At 40.5% G+C, this 20837-nt stretch overlaps 1 protein-coding gene across 3 annotated transcripts in view; it reads right to left on the bottom strand.

Annotated features, from left to right (window-relative positions):
* Positions 1-20837, bottom strand: part of wu:fj29h11 (protein NO VEIN) — a 45601-nt gene that overhangs the window by 15878 nt on the left and 8886 nt on the right. For all 3 annotated transcript variants that reach the window (XM_044178491.1, XM_044178493.1, XM_044178494.1), the window contains 26 exons: positions 19854-19979; positions 19572-19769; positions 18413-18553; positions 16785-17045; positions 15233-15413; positions 14950-15116; positions 14627-14770; positions 14285-14463; positions 13683-13855; positions 13204-13428; positions 12930-13039; positions 11959-12174; positions 10990-11110; positions 10655-10877; positions 10415-10562; positions 9752-9929; positions 9442-9619; positions 8356-8482; positions 8103-8222; positions 7484-7634; positions 7271-7383; positions 6100-6250; positions 5670-5918; positions 5007-5219; positions 1930-2111; positions 1591-1774 (listed from right to left, as the gene is read on the bottom strand). In XM_044178491.1, coding sequence (XP_044034426.1) covers positions 1591-1774; positions 1930-2111; positions 5007-5219; positions 5670-5918; positions 6100-6250; positions 7271-7383; positions 7484-7634; positions 8103-8222; positions 8356-8482; positions 9442-9619; positions 9752-9929; positions 10415-10562; positions 10655-10877; positions 10990-11110; positions 11959-12174; positions 12930-13039; positions 13204-13428; positions 13683-13855; positions 14285-14463; positions 14627-14770; positions 14950-15116; positions 15233-15413; positions 16785-17045; positions 18413-18553; positions 19572-19769; positions 19854-19979 — 4459 coding nt within the window. The remainder of the gene's footprint in view (positions 1-1590; positions 1775-1929; positions 2112-5006; positions 5220-5669; positions 5919-6099; positions 6251-7270; positions 7384-7483; positions 7635-8102; positions 8223-8355; positions 8483-9441; positions 9620-9751; positions 9930-10414; positions 10563-10654; positions 10878-10989; positions 11111-11958; positions 12175-12929; positions 13040-13203; positions 13429-13682; positions 13856-14284; positions 14464-14626; positions 14771-14949; positions 15117-15232; positions 15414-16784; positions 17046-18412; positions 18554-19571; positions 19770-19853; positions 19980-20837) is intronic.

Genomic DNA, 20837 nt, shown 5'->3' with positions numbered 1-20837 from the left:
ATGGTGGATGGGGAAAACAGCCAAGACCTGAGGGGGAAAAATCACTAGCAAAACATCTTCCTGAGTAAAGCCCAATAGAATACAAAACAAGGGAAAAAAGCATTGTAGCATAATCTTCTTGGATGTGGGAATCAGCTAGCTTTATGGGAAATATGGTATAACAATACCCTGATGTGTGATAGGCTGCCACTTGTTTTCACCATGGCCTCATTTGTTTATGTAAGGGATCTCCCAAGGCTATCTAAAAGATTGGTAACAGAGCTGATCAAGGCGTATTGCACAGTAACTGACTTTGAGCTGAAAAGATTAGTCGAATAATTGATTAGCCGATGGAATTTTCTGCAACTATTTTGATAATTGATTTATATATTTTAAGCAAAAATGTCAAAAATTCTTTTTTTTTTTTTTTTTTTTTTTTTTTTTTTTTTTTTTACAATAAACTGAATATAGTTGGGATTTGGATTGTTGGATTGACATTTGAAGACGTCACTTTTGGCTTTTGGAGATGCAGATGGACATTTTTCTGTGTTTGCAGACCATTTATAAACTAAACGATCAATCAATGTTACCCCTGATCAGCTGTCATATACTGTATGTCATAAACAACAGCATCAATAAGCACCTAAAATGGCTGCTGTTAGTTTACACAAGATGGAAAATGAAAGTAAACCATGTCTACAATGCCAGAGCTTTGCAGCAGCTACTTTTAACACACTAAATATGATAAAGGCAGCAACTTTAAAGTGGAGCATAAAGCGCGTATTATAATGTTGTATGAAGCCTAATCAGTAGTAAAGGTGGAGTTTTTGTAAGGGCTATTCATGACATGTTTGTTTATTTTAGGGTTATAAAACAACTTAAAACACAACTTTCCAAAATAGGATTGGTCTTATTTTCTTAATGTTCTTGAACTGTGCAATACATTGTATTATGCTGAAAAAGTTAAGTATTGAATGAGATTTATTGGAAGATAGTTAACGTCAAATGGGAACATGAACATTATCAGGGAGTCCCTAGTTGCCAAATATACTATTAGAGCACAATGGCAAGGTATCCTCAATGATGTAAAATATTTATGTTTAAAAATGCTCCAACTGATGTGTTTACATAGGCAGAAGAGCAGAAATATAGTAAAGAGAACATTAGTTTGTGAATTCAAGCTCCCTCTCTTTTTCAAAGTGCAGGTCAAGTGTTCTGATCCATTTCCCATGACACGTTGTCCACTCCACTACCACTTACATAACACACACACTACTCTTTAACCTTAACAATGGAAGCAAACCTTCACATAATCACAAACTGCTTTCCTCACAAAAGAAAATACACACACACACACACACACACACACACACACTAAAACCCATACATGGAACACAGCTGATGTCCAAAATGTCTCCAGAAGAAAAGGGCAGCTGGAGACAGTAAGAAACAAGTCTTGATAGTTTTGAATATTTTAGCTGGCTTTCTAGGGCCAACATGGACACTGAACAATACCTGGAGAAGTATAAGATTCGTGTTCAGTTGCATCAACATTTTTACAGACACAGTATGTGTGTGTGTCGGTATTAAGAACTGCGGGTTTCTCCGTACCAGGTAGTTTCTTTGGCAGGTTAATGTTCCCGTACTCTTCAGAGAAGTGCACCCTTTCATTGGCCGGGCACAGCAGACCCCTGCTGGTGAGGACGGGTACTGCAGTGTCTGAGTACTCCTGGCTCGAGGAGGAATGTAGCTTGATGAAAACCAAATAGCTCACCACCACTGCCTCAGACTTCGACTGGTGGTGATGAAGGATGGGGTCACAGAAGGAAAAAGAGAGAGACATTTAAGCCAAATAGGATGGGAAATACTCTTTTAAGCATGAAAGCTAGGTAAAATTAGCATCAAATCATTTTTGTGACAGTTGATCCAGTATATACAGTATGGTTCCACCTTCCATTTGTTGTTCTGTATTGTAGGGTAGATGTGCTGCTCCAGTAGCTCTTGAGGCTCCAGTTCATGAACTCCGAGTCTTCTCAGCAGCTCCCGAACCTGCTGACTTTCCAGAGGCTCCACACAGCTCAACAGAGAGGGGTGAACTAAGTTTACATCCTTGTACAATGCAGACAGAGGTCCTATGAAAAGACAGTTAATCAGAGAAAAGCTGGATTAACACCACAAACTACATGGAAATGAATCAACACTTCACACTTAAATAGTGTTTCAGTTTTTCCAGTTCATTTCATAATCCTTTTAAGAGATTATTTTCCAACAGATGTTAAGAGAAGCACAAGACTGCTGTTGTAGCAAACTGTTCTGTGGAAGACATTTTTTAGTACTGATGTCTAGTCTCATTTTGACCTGGATTTGGGAAATATACAATTTGTCATGAGTCAGAATATCCTCTTAGCTATTTCTTGGGAATTTTAACTTATAAAATATACCTAAATATGGGTAACTGAAAACCTCCAGTGACCTACTTCTCTGCTCTCTGAGACTGGCATCTGAACGTTTCCCCACTGACCTCTGTACTGCTCAATATTTCAGAAGAACACTGTGTTTAACTCAGCTGTCTCTCTGAAGCTATCACACACATCGCTGGCCACTTGACTTCACCTTTAAGCAGAGCCTGAGGTTTGTGCTGCACAAGGCTTGCTCAAACTACACTCACTGACCTGAAAACTAGCTTGAGTCAAGACTTCAATCCCACTAATATTATTTCCTGTCAACTTTCACATCATTCTTTGTTTTTCTTCTGTTTCCATTGTCACTATATACTAATGAGTGTCATTTTTTCATATTAAGGGCTTAATTTTACATGCTACCCTACTGTTCTCAATCACGCATAGCTGCCAGCAGAAGCCAAGATATCCTGACTTCTGGTCCCCAGTATAGGTCAACAGCTGAATCCTACATTTCCCATGATGCAACAAATAATAATCTTTTTGTTATATCCTCCCTGCCTGGTAAACGCCCATGCCTTTCAAACTCCATGCCCACAGTTTGTAACGAAAGCTTTCTGCTAGAATTGCAGTCTCCAAGCCCTAGCCAAAATGACCCTGATGACATCAGCAGGGGTACTGTCTTATACTGTACAGAATTCCTCCACATCCACAGAAGACATTATTCAATTTTCACAGGCTGAGTAGGACTCCCATTGCGAGTGAGCTTAACTTTATTTGTAAAATGAGTTGAGATCCACTCAAACATTTACATGCACATGAGAAACCCCCACCTTATTTTAGAAGTATTACTTATTTATTTTAACTGTACAAGTACTATTACTACTGCTGCTTTGTGGTTTTAGTTTCAGTTTTACTAGACTTTTGATTTGTTTATTTGATCTTTTTGAAGATGAGGACACATCCCTACATACAATCATCTGCCCTTTCATCCCACTGCTCTGCTGTCATAGCAATACTTTCTCTGTCTGAAGTCTTTATCATGCACATGCACACATGGAAAAAGCCAATAAGAAACCCAGTGACACAGAAGAAGGTAAAGCAGAATCAATTTTAAGACCATAAGCACTCTGAGTTGCTTACAAAGACACCAAACCACTTAGACTACATGATTTTTGAAGCCAGCTAACTGCAGTGGCAGGATGCTTACATCAGAGTGTGAAAATCAATTATTCATGCTTGCCATTCTAAACCTCTGCTTTGGGTACTGTTTTTGAATGTGATGACGCACAACACGGGTGGCGTGCCTCCGCTTTTGTGTGTGCATGTTCTGATGCGAGTGGCCGTATGTCTGCTTATTCTTAGAGAGAGGTGAAGTTGTGTCATACATCTACTGCTGGCCTCAATGTCTGTGAAAGTGCTGACTTCTAAGAGAGCCGACACAGCTGTTGACGCAGGTTCTTTTAGAGGGTTCAGAGTCTTTGACAAACAACACAGGCTGTTTCTATAACTTTACAGACATCGAAAAGAAAGTTTTTATCTGTTTTACAGTCTGAATTACCATGTTTATCTGAGTATCTTGGTCCAAATGTACCAAATAACTCAATGTTCTATTTTTATTAATCTCATGAATTCACACCATCATTTTCAGTTTCTGTATTTCACTGCTGAGCTTTCTGAGCGCAGATGGAAAGTGTTACATGTGCTCCTCTCACCATCACCAATGCGATACCTATTTATCTATTTTTGTTTTTCCCCATCAGCTTATCACATTTTTGGAGACGGTAAACCTGTGAAACTGTACTGCCCTATATTCTGACTGCTTTTCTTCCTCTATCCTTTTTTTTATTGTGGTTGTCACTATTGATTTAGCACTGTGCAATCAAGAGGCACATGCACATCCATAAATTCTTTGCAAGTGCTAGGTAATAATTATCTGCACAAAAAGACAAAAATACACACACACACTCACACACACTGCTGTCTTGTTCCAAATTCTTCTTTAACTCTACATGCCCCTGTATTCTGTATATTGGACCTATTTTTAGCAATGTCCCAGTGTTCTGAGATCTCAGCAATTCATTTGATGAGAGAACCTACAAACATAAACCCAAAGTGATAATACACCGTAGTTTTACTCTAAATATGTACTCACTTACAGACACACAAAAAATCTATACAAGTGTACTCACACCCTCACCTTTATCTGAGGTAGACCATGTAGCTGAAATGCTGTCATGTAGAATAAAAGAAGAATTGGGAACAAGACAGCAGCGTGCGCGTATTTGTTCGTCTTCTGGATTTTGCATTATGTCCATTTTAAATCATACAGCATCTTAATAAAATGCAGAAAATATCTGTATATTTTTGTGAGGAAAAATCTTTTGGACTTTTCAGATGGACACACTCAAACAAGAACTCTGTTCGCAAATTAATCACCAAGCACATGTCACAGATCCAGACTTCCATTGTCTTAGCAATGGAAAGGGGTGCATGCCAAATTAGCATCTGACATGTATGATATCCAAGATATTACTGCTACCACTAACTATAATAACATTTAATAAATGCAATAAATAACTATAGTATGCTATAATTGTAGTAGAGTATACACTTAAGTGAAATTACCTGTCTGAGGTTGAGCTTTCTTTTTTTTGGTCTTGGGTTCCTCCATTGGAAAGAACACTCTCTCCCTGCTTAGTGCCACCACACGTCCGTCAGCCAGGGGGATTATGGGTAGATCTCTGAGGGTTTGCAAGATGGAGTCTGCCTCTCCGTAGCCATACTCCAGAGCTCGGAAGTTGCAAACCAGCAGCCTGGCCAGCTGATGCAGGCCGCCATCTGTACATGTATTCACATATTACATGGGTGTAATAACATAGGTTTTTAGAAGTGATGTTTCGCAGCAAAGGGCTCCAAAATCTCACCATATCTTAGAGCATGTGACGCTATCATAAATATATAGGAATGAATATTCAAAGCTTCTATCATTAATTGTCTCTGAGTTATTGTGCCCACAGGAAAATGTCTATAGACATTTAAAAGCTTTTACTACATAAAAGCTGGTGTGCATTTGCAATGAACACTGCTATCTACTAATGCATCTGACCTGCTTTAAAATCACTGTAATTCACAGCCTCTTGTGGTATCAGTATACATGTAATGATGATACATTGCATATTGTACATGTTGCATTCTATCAGCAGTAATCCATTGTGCTCTGCCATAATTTGAAGTGATATGGACTGACTTTCCATCAAATTTCTCCCTCTTTCTCCCTTCCACACACACCTGAATGGATGCCTTCCACTCTCATCAGCTCTTTGGCCATGGCTGTGGTTACCGTGGTAACATCAGATCCCCGCAGGTATCGGACTCCTAGGTGAGTAAGCAGGGAGGTGGGTGGGGCATGGCTCAAACCCGGATGAAGATATGACAGAGACAGATGCCTTTCTAGCTCGTCTCCACCAATCACGTTGCGGATCACAGTGTCCTGACAGACGGCCACTTGGGACGGCAGCTTGTACACAACCTTACCATCTGGGAGAGAAGGCATGGAGAGGAACATTTACAGGGTTAGATAAAATGTTTTCAATTTCTAGTATTCCACTGCTGAGCTCACATCATTGGCATACAAGAAATATTTTTGTTTATGTTGTTTTTTGTCTGATTTGAAGGTTTTAAATTGTTAAATTGCACAGCCTGCATGTGTGAGTAATACCTGAGCTGAGTGTAGGAAGGAAGGCCTTGCCCTTGAGCAGCTGAATAATCTGCCCGGCAACAGGCTTGAAGAAGTCCAACACCTCGTCAGGCAGGGGGATAAACTGCAGGAACTGGCAGAGGCCCTTCAGCCCTCGGAACTCTGGGTGATCCTGGAATAAGGAGAAAACAGGACACTGGTTTGTGGGAAGCCAATAGCCAAGGACTAATGAGTGCTATTAGTTGTTATTTCTTTTTCTTCATATACCAAACATTCTCAAATAGTGGCCAAAGCCTTTATTTACCTCAGCTGCAAAGATAATCAGGTTAAACTGAAACAATTAGTTGATTGACAGTTTTTTCAAGCAAAACTTGTGGACAAAATGTTACACATTCTCAGGTTCCAGATTCTAAAATGGCAGGAGTTGCTGCTTCTCTTTGTCATGTATAATAATAAACGGAATAACTTGGGGTTATTTGAAGATGTCACTTTGGGCTCTACAAAGTTGGGATTGGCATCTTTTCACAATTTTTTTCATATTTTAGAGATCCAACGATTAATTGATTAATCAATCCCATTTAATTTTCTGCTGATGAAAACACTTTCACCATGTTTACCTGAAGCCTTGATAATTCAGTTTTGTACATTTGACAACATTAAGTCCATCAGTACAACAGAGTCATGTCATGCTTACCAATATGCTGTTCTGAGTCTTCTAACAGAAATACTGTTTTCATTCACTAATTATTTCCAGTTGTTTCCATTTTGTGGCTTTTCTATTGCTGTTAAGCTACTGTCAATGAAACCCAGCACTTCCTGTCCAGATGCTTCACATTAAAGGCCTTGAAGACTAATAATATCTAAAGATGTGTTGAGTTCCATTAATGGTAACTTAACATGGCTCGAAAAAAGTGGAAGCCACTGGAATTACTATGTAAATAAAAACAGTTGTACATTATGTTAAATTTACCATGTGACCTGTTTCAGTAGAGGTAGTTTCACTCCTCTACAATGTTTACAATGTTTTGTTTATACTTTCATTAATATACTCTATTTCAATGTCCCCTCATCTTGTCCTAGTCAGTTGCAATTCTATTTGTATTTGTAAATGATCAGGTTTCCTTGCAGGGATCATTAAAGTAACATATCATCTCATTTTTCCGATGGCCCTGCAGATACAGTAATGTCTTACAGTGAAGACATCCATGGCCTCGAGGAAGAGTTGTGGTATCTCAGATCGAAGCCACTGGTTCCATGAGCTGTCTCTGTCAACATCTTCACGAGAGGAAGGGATGTCAAAGTCACCTGGAGAAGAGTATCAAGTGAGTGTCGGATTTCTTCTTCATTAGACGAACTGTGTGTCCATGAATGGACAGCTCTCTATAATTTTAAACTCCATTCTCACCTTGGATGATGAAACGGAAGCCGAAACTGCGCAGGGGCAGGTAAGCAAACACTGGTTGTTTCTGTGGCTGGCATACAATGTTACTTTCTGTGATGTTGCTGTCAAGCTGGAAAGCCAGGGCAAGCTCGGTGGACTCAATATCCTCTTTGATCTGAAGGAGAAACAGATCAAAATAGCTCACAAACAAGCTGACTTCTTGCAGAAATGGATCTTAGTGCCTGACTGTTCAGAAACTGGAGCACAGAATGTCTGAACATATTTTCTCTCACTCATTTCTTCTCTTACATAACCTAACTGCAGGTAACCGGTAGCTGCCTCTGGGAAATGGAAGAAACTGAAGTAGAAGAGTAGCAGGGATTATAGCTTTGTTTCAGACTGACAGATCATTAAAATCTGTTTGGGGGTGTTTGCTTGTATGTGTGTCTGGATTTTTTTTTGGCATATATTCCTGCTTGATGTGGGAACCAAAAGCCTGCGTAATGAGTGAGTTCTCTGGCAAGACGGCAACTTTTACAGAGCAGAACGAGGAAAAGTTATATAGTGCAACCACAGATCTAGATATGATATGTGTGTCTGACAAGGAAGCAAGAATGAGATTTGAATGTTAGTGGGGCATTACCTTCTTGAGCTGCACCGTAGTTTTGACCACTAGCCAGCGCTCAATGCCCCCTGTGTGCTCCACCTCTAACACATTGTGACTCAGGTCTTTACGAGTCATTGTCACAAGACGCTTCTCACTCTGCAGGGAGAGAAAGTAGTGAAGTATAGAAAACAGGTGATTCTTCATGACTTGTTTTAGGCCTGAAAGAATGTCGTCAACTATGTGTGTTTGCATACATGAAAGTGAGCGAAAGCATAAATGCGAGAGCTACCTGATTGTAGATGATGATGGAGCGCAGGCGGTGCAGAAAGAGCAGCAGGGACGGGTGCACGTCATGAAACAGGTTTCTGGTCTGATGGCTCTCGGAGCGCAGAGGAAGGCAGATCTTAGTGGTCCAGCTGATAAGAGAAGAAATGCAGTTATATAGTTAGGAAACTGCTGGTTCGAATATCAAACATGCAACTTTAAAAATAAATAAATTCCTCAGTTTTTCTTCTGCTCACCCAGACCATCTCCAGAGGTGGTTAAAAATTTACTAGGCCACAAATTATTAACAAAGTTAGTAGTCTAAATATTGGCAGCATGCACCTCAGGTAGTAATATACTTATAAAAATCATTTTACAGCTGCACTTATCATAATGTCAACTACTTGTTATGTGAAAGGGGTCCCTCTTAGTTACAAACCCTCAGAGAATTATCAACCAACTCTGCAGCTCTATGAAGTGTTTTAGCATCTTTCAGCTCATTGTTTTGGTTTTATGTCCTACAACTTTACTTCTTTGGTTCAGTCTCACTGCTCTCAACAATCAGTTTCCAGCCAAATAGCTCTGACAAACCAACTATACACTACCGGCTCAGCACCAAGTGACAGACAGACAAAGTTAGCGACTAGCTGGTGAACATAGTGGAGCATTTAGCAGGGATCACAGAAGTAGGTGGAGACCAAAACAGAGCTAAAACTTGCTGCTAATGTTGCTTCTTCTCCGCTGGATGTGCAAACAGGCAACAGTTTACCCATTTACACATCAACTTTGGCCATGTACTGTTTATTGGAGGTATATTTACTAACATAATTAAACAGTTTAAGTTACAGATTACACATAGGTTTGGATTATGGATTGCATCTTTAAGTATATGAATGTTAAAATATGATGTAAATGTGTTATAAATAGGCCTGTTTTACAGAAGATATTTTGACATGTCATGTTGGCTCACTGTCTCACTGTCATGGCTTACTGGGACACTTGAACAGAACAGAGCCATTGTTAATGTTATTAATAACAACTCTGCTTTTCCTACTCTGACAAATCAAAATGTCTGCTGTGAGAAAGGCCTACTGTTTCTCAATCATCCAACCTGTGCTGATTTATGTCCTTCAGCTGTGTGTCCAGAAGCCTCTCATCTTCAGCCCAGTGGGGGAGGATGTATCCCATGGGGCCGCAGGTCTTGTCAAAGCGCAAGTGGAAGCCATTGGAGTGAATCTCAGGACAGTCTGTGACTTTAAACACTGACTTGAAGCCGATGCCCTTTTGTCCTGTGATGAGTGAAGCAATCAGAATCATTAACAGACCACGTTAAGACAAGGTCACATTTACTAACATCACACAATCAGTATATCCTCAGGTGACTTAGAATTTCTTCAAGGTATCATGTACATAGAACTTACCTATGTATCCATATTTGTGTTTGCCCTTGGTGCTGCGACCCACATCACAGATAGCCCTGATGTTGCTCTCCTGGAAGCCGGACTCATTGTTGAGAACGGTGATGCAGTCTTTCTCCACCCAAAAGGCCAGCGCTGGAACGACACCAGCCTCTGATGGGTAACTATTGTCATCGGCATTCTGAAACATGGAAGCAAAGAGGAAAAAAATAAGTCATAGTAATTCAAAACGAGCCATCTTCAAGTCAAAATCCTTAGGGGCTTTCTACTTTTACAGATTAATAATCATGCCTGATCATAACCAAAACATTCAGAAAACTTTATTCTTTAATCAGTAGTAAGTATAATATATAGTTCTTCAGCTCTTTTTAGCTCAAAAACATTCTTGCTAGACATTTTTTTGTTTGGAGTAGTGCAATATTTATGTACTTACAATAAATGAACAAAAAAGAAAAGCAGTGAGGTAGATGTCCAAAGTCATAATGTCACAAGGAAACTTTCAGCCCAACCCTTTTCACGCATTGTAAAACCATGATTCCATTTGAACTACGTTTCATAATAGCTGAGTATTTGTGATAAACCTGCATGGTTTTATTTATTCTTTTATAACTGAAAATAATCAAGATTTAGCTGCATCTTTAAGGGTGTAAACATTCTAAAAACCACCTGAATGAGTTCCAGGACAAAGTGCGTGTCTTTGCTGTAGAGTTCGGTGGAGAGGCGGTCCAAGCTGCGGCCCAGTCTGTCCTGATGGACCTGCATCAGCTTCTGGCCTTCAGTGGTCAATTCCACACCAATCCCAAACTCACTCTTCCTGTCAGAAAAAAAGAAGAGACAGAAAAAGAAAGTTTATATCAGCTGTACTTTGTTAGGACATAGTGTAGGTAATTGTAAATGAGAACAAACCTGATGTCCTCAATTATGACTCTCTGGAGATCTACTGTGGTCTCTGATTGGCGGCTAGCAGCATCCTTTTCATTAGAATCAGACATTTCTGTCCGTTCCTCGTCCTGGCCTCCCTCAGCTTCACTGCTGACTTCTGATGTCTCTCCATTAGGCAGCGAGGCCAACTCATACAGCTCTTCTTCATCCTCTCCCTCCTCAACCTCTACGTCTTGCTCGCCATTGACTAAAAGAAAACATTTAGCAATTAAAAAATAAGAAAGGGAAACTGGTACAGTCCTTTATTCAGTATGAAATGAAAATTCACATTCCTGTCGTGGAGTACTACTTTCAATCACCTTGTTGTAGGCTCTGGTTCAGATTTGAGGAGGTGTTGTCAATGCTGTTATCCTCAAGATACTCATCTTCACTCATATTTAGAGCTGACAGACTGCTGCTTGCAGAACCTATCAAATTAGACTGAAGTCAAGAAAAAAAAGAAGACAATTAGAAGCTTGCCTTCACCAGAATATAGACAAGACAGAGGAACATGACAGTGAATTTACAGTTATATAACATGGCTACCCATATATGTACTGTATGTTTCAGGGCTCAAAGCTTACATTTATTTTTTAGCCCCTAAGTTAAAAAATCTAGGGGCACAGTAATAAAAAAACAAAACAAAAAAAACATTAATGCATCTCTTTTTTAACATTAAACATACAGTGTGCGCAAGATGCAGGAGCAAGCTGATTGCATTGGCACCTAACAAAGGACAGGAATGCATAGTGCTTCATTAATGCATCTGCTGCTAATTCTTTGAGGCGCTGCAATTCGGGTTGGGATTTGATAGCATTTTGTCCAATCTGAATCCAGTATGAAATCTGCTTACTGGATCAGATTTCAGTATCTGCTTATCAAATCTAAATCCATTCAAATCTCTTATTGAATCTATTTAGGTTAGGAAACTAAAGTTATAAATAACAATAACTCATAAGATTCAGTTGAAATCTGTGGGCTGAGAGGACAGAAACAGTTTTGAGAGGCAGCCTAATTGATGTTCACAACCTGTAGCTACAACTTGAAAATGTGACCTAATGGCTTTTGGTGGTGGTAAGTGCTGTATGGTCATGGCAGTAGTGTTTTGGCATTACACTACCCAGAGTTCACATGTCACTTACACTGGGACCAGTTCTTTCTCTGTTTATTTCACAGATGCTGCTGCTCAAAATGTAAAAAAAGATTGCAGATCCCAAGAAAGATATAGTCAACACTTTATGTTCTGATCTGAGTGCTGTTTTTCTATTTTTCCTGACTTGTGTTCTGACCTTGACCTGTTCGACAGGTGCTGTGTGCATGTTGCAGATTTGGCTCTGTGGTGGGTTCAGCTTTTTCTGGTAGTCTTTGACCCAGTCTATGATGCCCAGGAGGATGCCCAGCCGATGCAGGCAGTTCATGTCCCTCGGGTCAGACTGGGCCACAGCGATCAGGACCTGTTTAGACTTGGCCTGGCCCAAGACACGGGAGAAAGGCTCCAAAAACACCTGGAGGTCACATTCACGCAAGAACACCATCAGTTACACCAGAAGTGCACTTTATTTGGTAATCACGCCATTTGACATTTTGTTATGCAAATGTTGTAATAATTGCTGCAAAAACAAACAAGTGAAAAGGAGTAACAATGATAGCTTTAATCCGGTGTCTAATGTAAAGAAGAGAGTTTTTAAGCCAGGAAGCTGCTGTATCTGTCTGATCAGATTGGTTTGCTGGAAAAGCCTGTGGTTGGCATGACAACTGTAAGACTGATAACAAACACCTCCTCAGCAATTTAGGTGAGCAGATTAAATCACAGGCTAAAGCTGCCCACTCCTTTGGTCAAGGAGACAATGAAATGTTGTTACAGTTTTTGTGTTTGTTTGTTAAAAGCTGTGCTCCGTCTGTCTGCTGGGGATTGCTGCAGCATCAACATCTGTACTCTCCATACTTACAATGTCTGTTTTTTGAATCACTGTGCATGACAACTAATGATGCTATACGCCTACTGGTCTTGTGTTAAGCCTAACTGCACAGATTATTAAATGCACTGATTAGATGTCAAGTAGACGAGGGTGGTTCTGGAATATCAGAGCTTGACTTTCTATTTCCTGTTGAGTCTTCTTAAGGAGCCATGGAATGAAATAAACAATATCCACTTGGACTATTTGCTTTCACCATCTTTACTCTAAAATCCAAACAAAGCTTCAACATAACTTCTCTGATTTTATCCTGTGATCTACATGGGCAATGGAGTGAGACTGACCTGCTGCAAAAGAGCCTGGCAGGTTCTGGTGGGGATTCGTGTCAAACACGCCAAGAGGAATTTGGCCACTCTGCTGTAACATGACACATCCTCTTCAGCCTGGGACAAATCTAAAGAACATAAACCTTATTTTAGAAATGTTGACACAATCATGCTGCATTTGAAATACAACGCTTTATTCCAGTTGTTAATATTTCCTTGCTATGAAGCGAATTAGAAAGGCATTAAGGAATTAAAAGTGAACTTAAATGTCCCAGCCTTGATGCATCACTACCTTCTTTAGCCACAGCTTCTGCCAGGGAGCTCTGCATGTGATTGGCCAGGAGGGCTGTGGGAGCATTAACGACCCCATCAGCTACCACCATGGACACAAGGTGGCCAGCTGTGCCGACGGGGTCGAGGGTCATGGCAGCACTAGAGAAATGCTTGTCTCCTGTGTGTGTGGTGATCCTGAGCAGCAAACCTGGCATCACCTCCAACGCTGCCAGGCCTGTATTAGCTGTGTTGTAAGTAAATAAAAAGAGTTTGTAATATTAGTTTTACATATCATTATATGGCAATATTAAGTACATATCCCAAAGCTCTACCCGACCATTTGTTGCTGAAACGACCGCATTTCCCCACAAAGACATAAAAAAGAAAAAGTTCATCAAATGGGCATGAAACACTGAATTTCACTGCACAGGAAGAAGTGTAGTATATCTATCTACAAATGATCTAGCCATACACAAACTCTCTGTGGCTGACTCCTACCTGCATTTCTTTCGATGAAATCTTTGAGGGAGCCATGAACGGGTTTAAAGATCAGCTCCCATTGACTCCACTCACTTAAATCCTCCAGCAGTGGGCAGGAGAGCAAGCTGGCCAGGGCCTGGGCCTTGGACATCTCACCTAGGCACCCCACTGCCTCACACCCACTGTCAGCACTGTTCATGGGAGGGATGTGGGAGACAAGAGGACAGAGATGAAGACAGAGATGAAATAGAGACCGGAAAATGATGGCGGGTTAGTTTTAGCTCGTTCTTGTTTCCCCAATATGAATCAAAACTTTGCACGTGTTCAGTTACATGCTAGAAAATGTTTATGTCTCTTCAATAACTACTTACACATGATGCCCAAAATGACATCACGTTTCAAGTTATGTTTGGCTCCGGTTGGCTCCGTTAAAGCAGCATTCCATCGATTTCACACATGAATGTAAGACATGTACTGTACAGCATGTGAAAACAGCTGTATAATGTCTTCTGTGGCTCTGGAGGGAGCTTTCCAAAGTTTGAAAAAAATACCCTGATGACATCACTATGACATCATCAGTGTTATCTTAGTTTGGGCTTACAATATGTAACAGATAATACCTTGATTTGCTGTGTTTGGCATACAGGGCTGACTCGTAGTAGACCTGGCTCTGTCCTCCTCCAGCCAGCCCTCTCTGGCGTTGGACCAGACCAGCCAGCATGTGCAGAGTGCCGTAGCCCAGATCACGACTGTCCCGGACCCTGTAGTGGGACCTCAGTGCCAACTCAATGTGGGAGAGCTGGAAAAAAACAGGAAGGTGGGTGTTAATGTTCCTGTCACCTTGTAGAACATTTATTTGACAGAGAAAGAATCTTAATACTGAGAGAAGAAGAGTTTTGTTTTAGTGCTTAAAAGTGTATATGTTTGTGTGACAAATTTGTGTGTGCCTTTAAATGACTCACTTCATCTGGATCAGTGGAGGTTATGTCGCCACACTGGTTGATGAACTCAAACACGTCTTGTCTGGTGGGTCTAAAACCACTGCTGGCAAGTTCCATGCTGCCACTGCCCAGAATCAAAGTTGACCCCAGTGTGTCCTGCAGCAGCTGCACACAACCAGAGACAAATAGCTTCAAAACAGTATTCTACTTTTATCTTATCACTGTGGCAAGATGAGGAGAAGTTTTCAAGAGTGGTAAATCACCATAGATCTATATTTCACACTCATACACACTCAGAGTTTACAGTAAAATAAAAGGTTTACGGATGAAAAAACAACTTGTACCTGAGTGTGTTTAACCAGGAACTCCAGAAAGTTGCCTTGCTCTAAAGACAGGAAATCTTTGACCTGGAAGTGTTTGGTCAACTTCTTCTCCAAAGAGGCCATGTGGGCCAAAGTGATGCTTGAGTTCTGAGAGGACAGGCTGTCTTTAAGGTACTGCTTCACTTTGGCTGAGAGACACAGAGCAGAAATGTCTGTGAATCATAAACTAACAAGGACCAGATACATCATTAGTAGACATTATCAGACTATTATTACTATTACTATTATGTGGCAGAAACACTACCTTCACTGGGGAGGGATGTGGTGGGTTTGTCCTCTTTTGTATTTTGTTCAGTGGTTTTGGATGCCTTGTCTTTGGGCACCAGGTCCTGTGGGACAGCCAGGGAGCCTCCACAGATGGCCAGCTGAAACAGAGCTGTTGCCAGCCGATTACCTGACACCTGCAGCAGGAAGGTCTGGACGTGCTGGATTGGAAATTAAAACACTGGTAAGTATTAGAGTCATGGTAATCATGAACATGACATCACCAATGACTACTGACTACTGACATAAAATGAGCACAAGGTGTTTCTCTGGCACATCAGCTGCTGGTAATGTGTAAACAGCAAACACAGACTTAATGAAATAATCTACTACTTTACAGCACAGTTTAATCTACGCAATTCAAATTCAAGTCTATTGGCCAGCATTCATGCATGCATGGCATGCCACCCACTATCAACTGTTTATCATGTTGTTACATTAACAAAACAATTCATTCTGATAAATACTAACCGCTGATTCAGCTGACACTGCGACAAAAGGTGTGGAGAAAATGTGTAAAACAAATATGCCAGTTTGTTTCTGCCTTGCTTACTGACACAAATCAACCCTAGAAAACAAACTAAAGACTTTACTAAAAGCTTAACTGTTCTGATAAATTTGGCAAGTATGAAACCTGAAACCTGTTAAGTATTTGCCCTTTTTCTGTCGCACAGTGCTGTCTTTGTTGCTACTAACTCCTTCTGTTGGTCTAGGAAGGAGGAGCTGGGAACTGATCTTGTCGCTGTGGTGGTGGGCGTGGTGGCGGGCGTGGTGGCCTCTGCATTTTTTTCAAAATAAAATGCAAACTTTTACACAAAACTTAACACCCTTCTCCCATATTTGTGTGTACTTTTGGTCTGGGGCTGTTCTTTATGGTTTTGGCAAATCCCTTTTGGCTAATTAAAGGAAATCGTAATGCTACAGCATACAATGATGCAGAGACAATGGTGTGCTTCCAGCTTTCCATCTCAGGATATGATGATGTTGGAAGACAGATGGGGGGATAAATGAATGGAGGTGTTCATGATGGCATGTTGACCTGGATGTTTTATAATGAATATTATTTTAATGATGATGAAAAATGCCTACTATGCGACAGACTGCAGATAAGTAGGAGAAATTCTCCAGGATAAAGATAATCCCAGAACATGTACAAGTAGGCGGCTGTCAAGATGAGCTAAGCCACAAATCTAATGTCTAGCCAGTATTCAACAGCTAAAAGTAACTTTTTTCTTATGCCTTCATTGGGGATTAGGAGATTATGAAGGGTGACATTTTGTTAATGAGTTCAGAATTGGAGACCAGCTCTGTAACTCCTTGTTATCCCCCCAATGGCTCATGGTGGGAGGCTTAGTGGAACTATCACCCAGCAGTCTAAAGCAGCAAAGACACAAGACCAGGGTGTCATAACCATTGAGCTCCCAAAAAAGAGGACACAAAATTCCCACACTGCGACTGAGCAAGCTCTTCGATGCATCTGAGGAAGCATCGGATTCATTAATAGAATACATTTGTCAGTGTCTAGCACCCACCTTAGCCATCTTGGGACTGAACACCCCCTCTGCGTTTGAGAAGACTGCCAGCACTACCTCGGCTCCCAGCATGGAAGCGTACTTTTTCCTGAGGTCCATGCTGCCTGTGGAGGAGAAGGAACCTGCTCCTTGCACTGGATCCAACACGCTCTTCTTTATCTTCCTCAGACGCTCGTAGGTCTCCTCCTCCAGCTCTTTCTGGATGACCTCCCTGGCTACCTCCAGGAGGGCGTACTCACAACGACTCACCTTCATTAAGGTCTGAGAAGGAGTATTAAACAAGTTGAGAATTATATAGAAGTTAACTTATTTTTCATCTTAACTGTACCACTATATGTCCACCAGATAGGTTACTGCGATTTGCTGAGGTTTCAACACCTCTCTCATCGGCCCACTGCAAAGGAAATCAATGGCATTTGATTCGCAGCCCTTTTCAGTTAATAGTTACATTCAACATTATTTTCTACCAAAGTACATCCAACAACAAACTGTGTGCCAGTACTCATGGATGTGATGACTACCTATGATGTGTTCAACCATGATGTACATGGTGGTGAACTAGCAGTATGCACTAGCTATTTATACTAGAACTAGAAGGAGTATAACTGTTACCTCTGCCCACACATGGATCAGCTGAGAGAAGGTTCCTTACGGGTGCACACCATGGTGGCAGGGTGAGTGAATGTGGCTTTTGGAGTCGAGTTGCTATTTTGAAGGTTGGGAAGATGTGGTGCAGTAAAAGTATTCGAAAATGTGGGATGGATTTGAAGGTCGCCAATTCTAAAATTTAAGTTTTCATAAGTTTTCAAGATCATTGAATAGTAAAATGTATATAAAAGCCTCACATAAAAAAACCTAATGGAAACAATGTCATGAAATTTACTGTGCACATTCATGCTGTTGATTGATTTGAAAGACCCAATGAATTTCTTCTATTGCCATCCTCAGGATAAGCTGTCTATTTTCAGTCTAACTAATATTAAGGCTCTATGAATAGCAAAATCATCAGTTATTTTGTTCATTCAATAAAACTCTAATGTGGTGTAAAAAACATTGCATACTCTATAAGCTGTAAAAAGTATTTCAGACTTTTGTCTCTATATAGTTTCTAATAATTGACAGACAAGATAAGCCAATACTAAGTTGAAACTGTGGATTTAGAATAGTGAAACAAAGCTGTGCATAAATCTTGATGTCAAATTGTGTAATAATCTTTTTATTAATCTGTTTTGCCCATAAAGCATCACACTTTGGACCATAAAAGGACACTGAGATCTGACTAGGTAACACTTTAAAATGTAGATATTGATATAGGATGTAAATATTATCAGCAATGGGCTCATTTGCAAGACTTGGCATTACTGGCCAGTTATGCAGGCAAACAGATTCGGACCGCTGTCAACCATCTATGACCTAGTCGCCCCTGTTGGAGACCACAACCCAAACAAAAAAATTCTGCATCCCTTACTGTTGAATTTTTTTGTAAATAAAAGTAGTGCTGTTGCAGGGATTTACTCCATCAGACAGAGTGAAAATAAAAATAAGTGTAGAAAACAATGCATGCCCTCTGCTGATGATAGCTCATCAGTAAACAACCTTGGAATGTTGCAGTAGGTCATGTCTCTTACCGCTATGGGCAGCCCAATGCTGTGTATCCTGATACCCAGCTCGTAAGGAGAGTCACAGTTGTAGTGGTCAGCCAGATACTTCATAAACTCAGCCAGGTCTACTTTTGGCTTGCTCTGCTTCCTCCTAAAAACGCGGAGTTGCTAAACAATGGAAACAGAGTAGACACATTCAGGCAAAAGAATTAAAAGTGGAAAAGTTAGACAGAACCAGCAAACCTAAAGCTACAGGAAACTCAAACATGACTTGGTAGGTAAACAGGTACAAACTGTGCGGATGGTCTTGTCATCAGGTAACAGAAACATCATCAGTAACCCTGATGTTGTATCCCTGTTGTTTCTTAACTTAAATTTGATCTCTGTTTTGAACAGACGTGAATTGTCTCATGACAGAGAGGGGAAGCTCAAAATATGGAACACTGCTCTTTCCTGGACTTTGTTTTGCTATTGTCTGCGTTGTTAAGTCTAACTGATTTGGTGCATGAACATATAAGACATTTTCTTAGGTGTATTGATAATGATCAGCATTCAGCACAAACTGTCTGAATGTCTGTGGCTGTGGGATTCCTCTAATATTTTCAAGCTGCATGCCATGGTTCACATATTGCCATAGCAACCTCAGTTACATGGATTTATTGTTGTGTGGCGCCTTGAGGTCTTTTTCATTATTTTATATGGCCTTCCTGATTTAATTTGCATCTAATAGAAACACCCCTACTAAGCTGGCACCTGGACTTTCTCCAGAAACTGAGAAATATGTGGTGCATTTTGTTTAACTTCAGATGCTTTCCACTGGACATTACAGGTGCAGTGCAGTACATCTGGTTTCTAGTGGCTTTAATGACATGTTAAAAAAAAAATCATTAAAGAATATAAAGATCCCTAAATATTCCATCACCTGTAAACATACCCGTGAACCGTGAGGCTCAATGCCTTTTAGAAGAAACACATTGTTCAACACAGAACGTGTAATCAAAATAAACATTTCTGGTTTACAGTTAACAGTCCAAACAAAAAAACTGACTCCAATTATGTGATATAAAGCTATAAAGCTTAAATGCAAAGCTCAATCTACAAAAATTAACAAAATATTAATGCACAATTAGTTTGTTGGTGAATGTTTAGTTTCATCAACCAAATCCCAGTTATTTGTGAGTCATACCTTTAAGATGTCTACTGTCCCGATCTGGTAGATATCATCATCCTTAGTATTATTGTCAATCTTGAACATGCGGTGGATGAGGGGAAGTTTGCAGAGGGGCCCCAGGTTCAGCTCTTCATAGTGCTTCTTGCTCTTCAGGCCAGCCAGTGACTGGCCCAGCTCATACAGGGTACAGATGGTTGTCACTGCTTCAGTAGACTGACAGAAAGAGAAAAAAAAATACTTCAATAGCAACCAAACATCCAGATTAAATCAAGTATTAGCAAATGTATGTTTGCCAACCTCTATGAACATGTTGATCTCTCTCATGATGTACCGAAGGTCTTTGAGAGCCGGAATCATCCAGGGCTTTATCCTTCCTGCTTCCAAAGAGGGAATCTGCAACAGCCCGCACACCCTGGATATCACCTGGGTGGGGGAAGGCATTGAGGGGGTCAATGAGGAAATTAAATACAGTACATTAGTTAGTTGAACGGATTCACAAATGTAACACATTTTGGGTAAAATCTACCCTTGGATGCTCTTGGGCTAAAAGGAACCATACATTTGTGAAAGGAGTTGTTTTTTCGTTATTGTAATTTACTTATTTTGTTTACCTTCCACCACTACTTTGTAGTTATTGATTTCCAACATTTCTCATAATGACCAGGTCACTTGCTGAAAGTTCAACATGTCCTGTTGCTACACTGCATCATGGTCTACTGAGGCTAGTGTTGGTCAGTACATTGATATCTATGCCTCCCGTGGGATGGATAGCCTTTATGACAGTTGGGTCTCGAATGGGGATTGTAGTGTTTTAGGATGATTTCTTTTGTTTAAGCAACTTCAGCAGCAAATAGGTAAATAGGATGCCTAGTGTAAGACCTTTCAGTAGCTGAAAGGGCATATGTTAGATCCCCAGAACAGCTCCAAGCATATATAATTGTTAAAATGGACTTAAAAGGTACCATGTGCGTACCATGAGTTTTTTTATCACTTGCAGCACTATGGAGCAACATTTTTATGACCGGGTCCCTGTAGTGTTTATATCATGTTCCTGGGCAAAAGGACAAACATGTGCACACGAGCACACAATGTATATTCCTGCTGACAGTTTCACGCAATTCCACAAACTGACAGTTGGTGATGGTACAGTTGTAGTTTAATGGGGAGTTACATGGTGGAACTATTCCTTGACCACGTGGAGTGACTTCCTTTCTTGTCATCACCGTGAAGTTGCCAGGCAACCAGCAGAGACACCAGGATCCACTGCACCCGGCCAAGAAA

This window comes from Siniperca chuatsi, linkage group LG20 (assembly GCF_020085105.1).
Source record: "Siniperca chuatsi isolate FFG_IHB_CAS linkage group LG20, ASM2008510v1, whole genome shotgun sequence".
In the NCBI taxonomy this organism is placed as follows: Eukaryota; Metazoa; Chordata; class Actinopteri; order Centrarchiformes; family Sinipercidae; genus Siniperca; species Siniperca chuatsi.
This window is presented reverse-complemented; position numbering and strand designations above follow the sequence as displayed.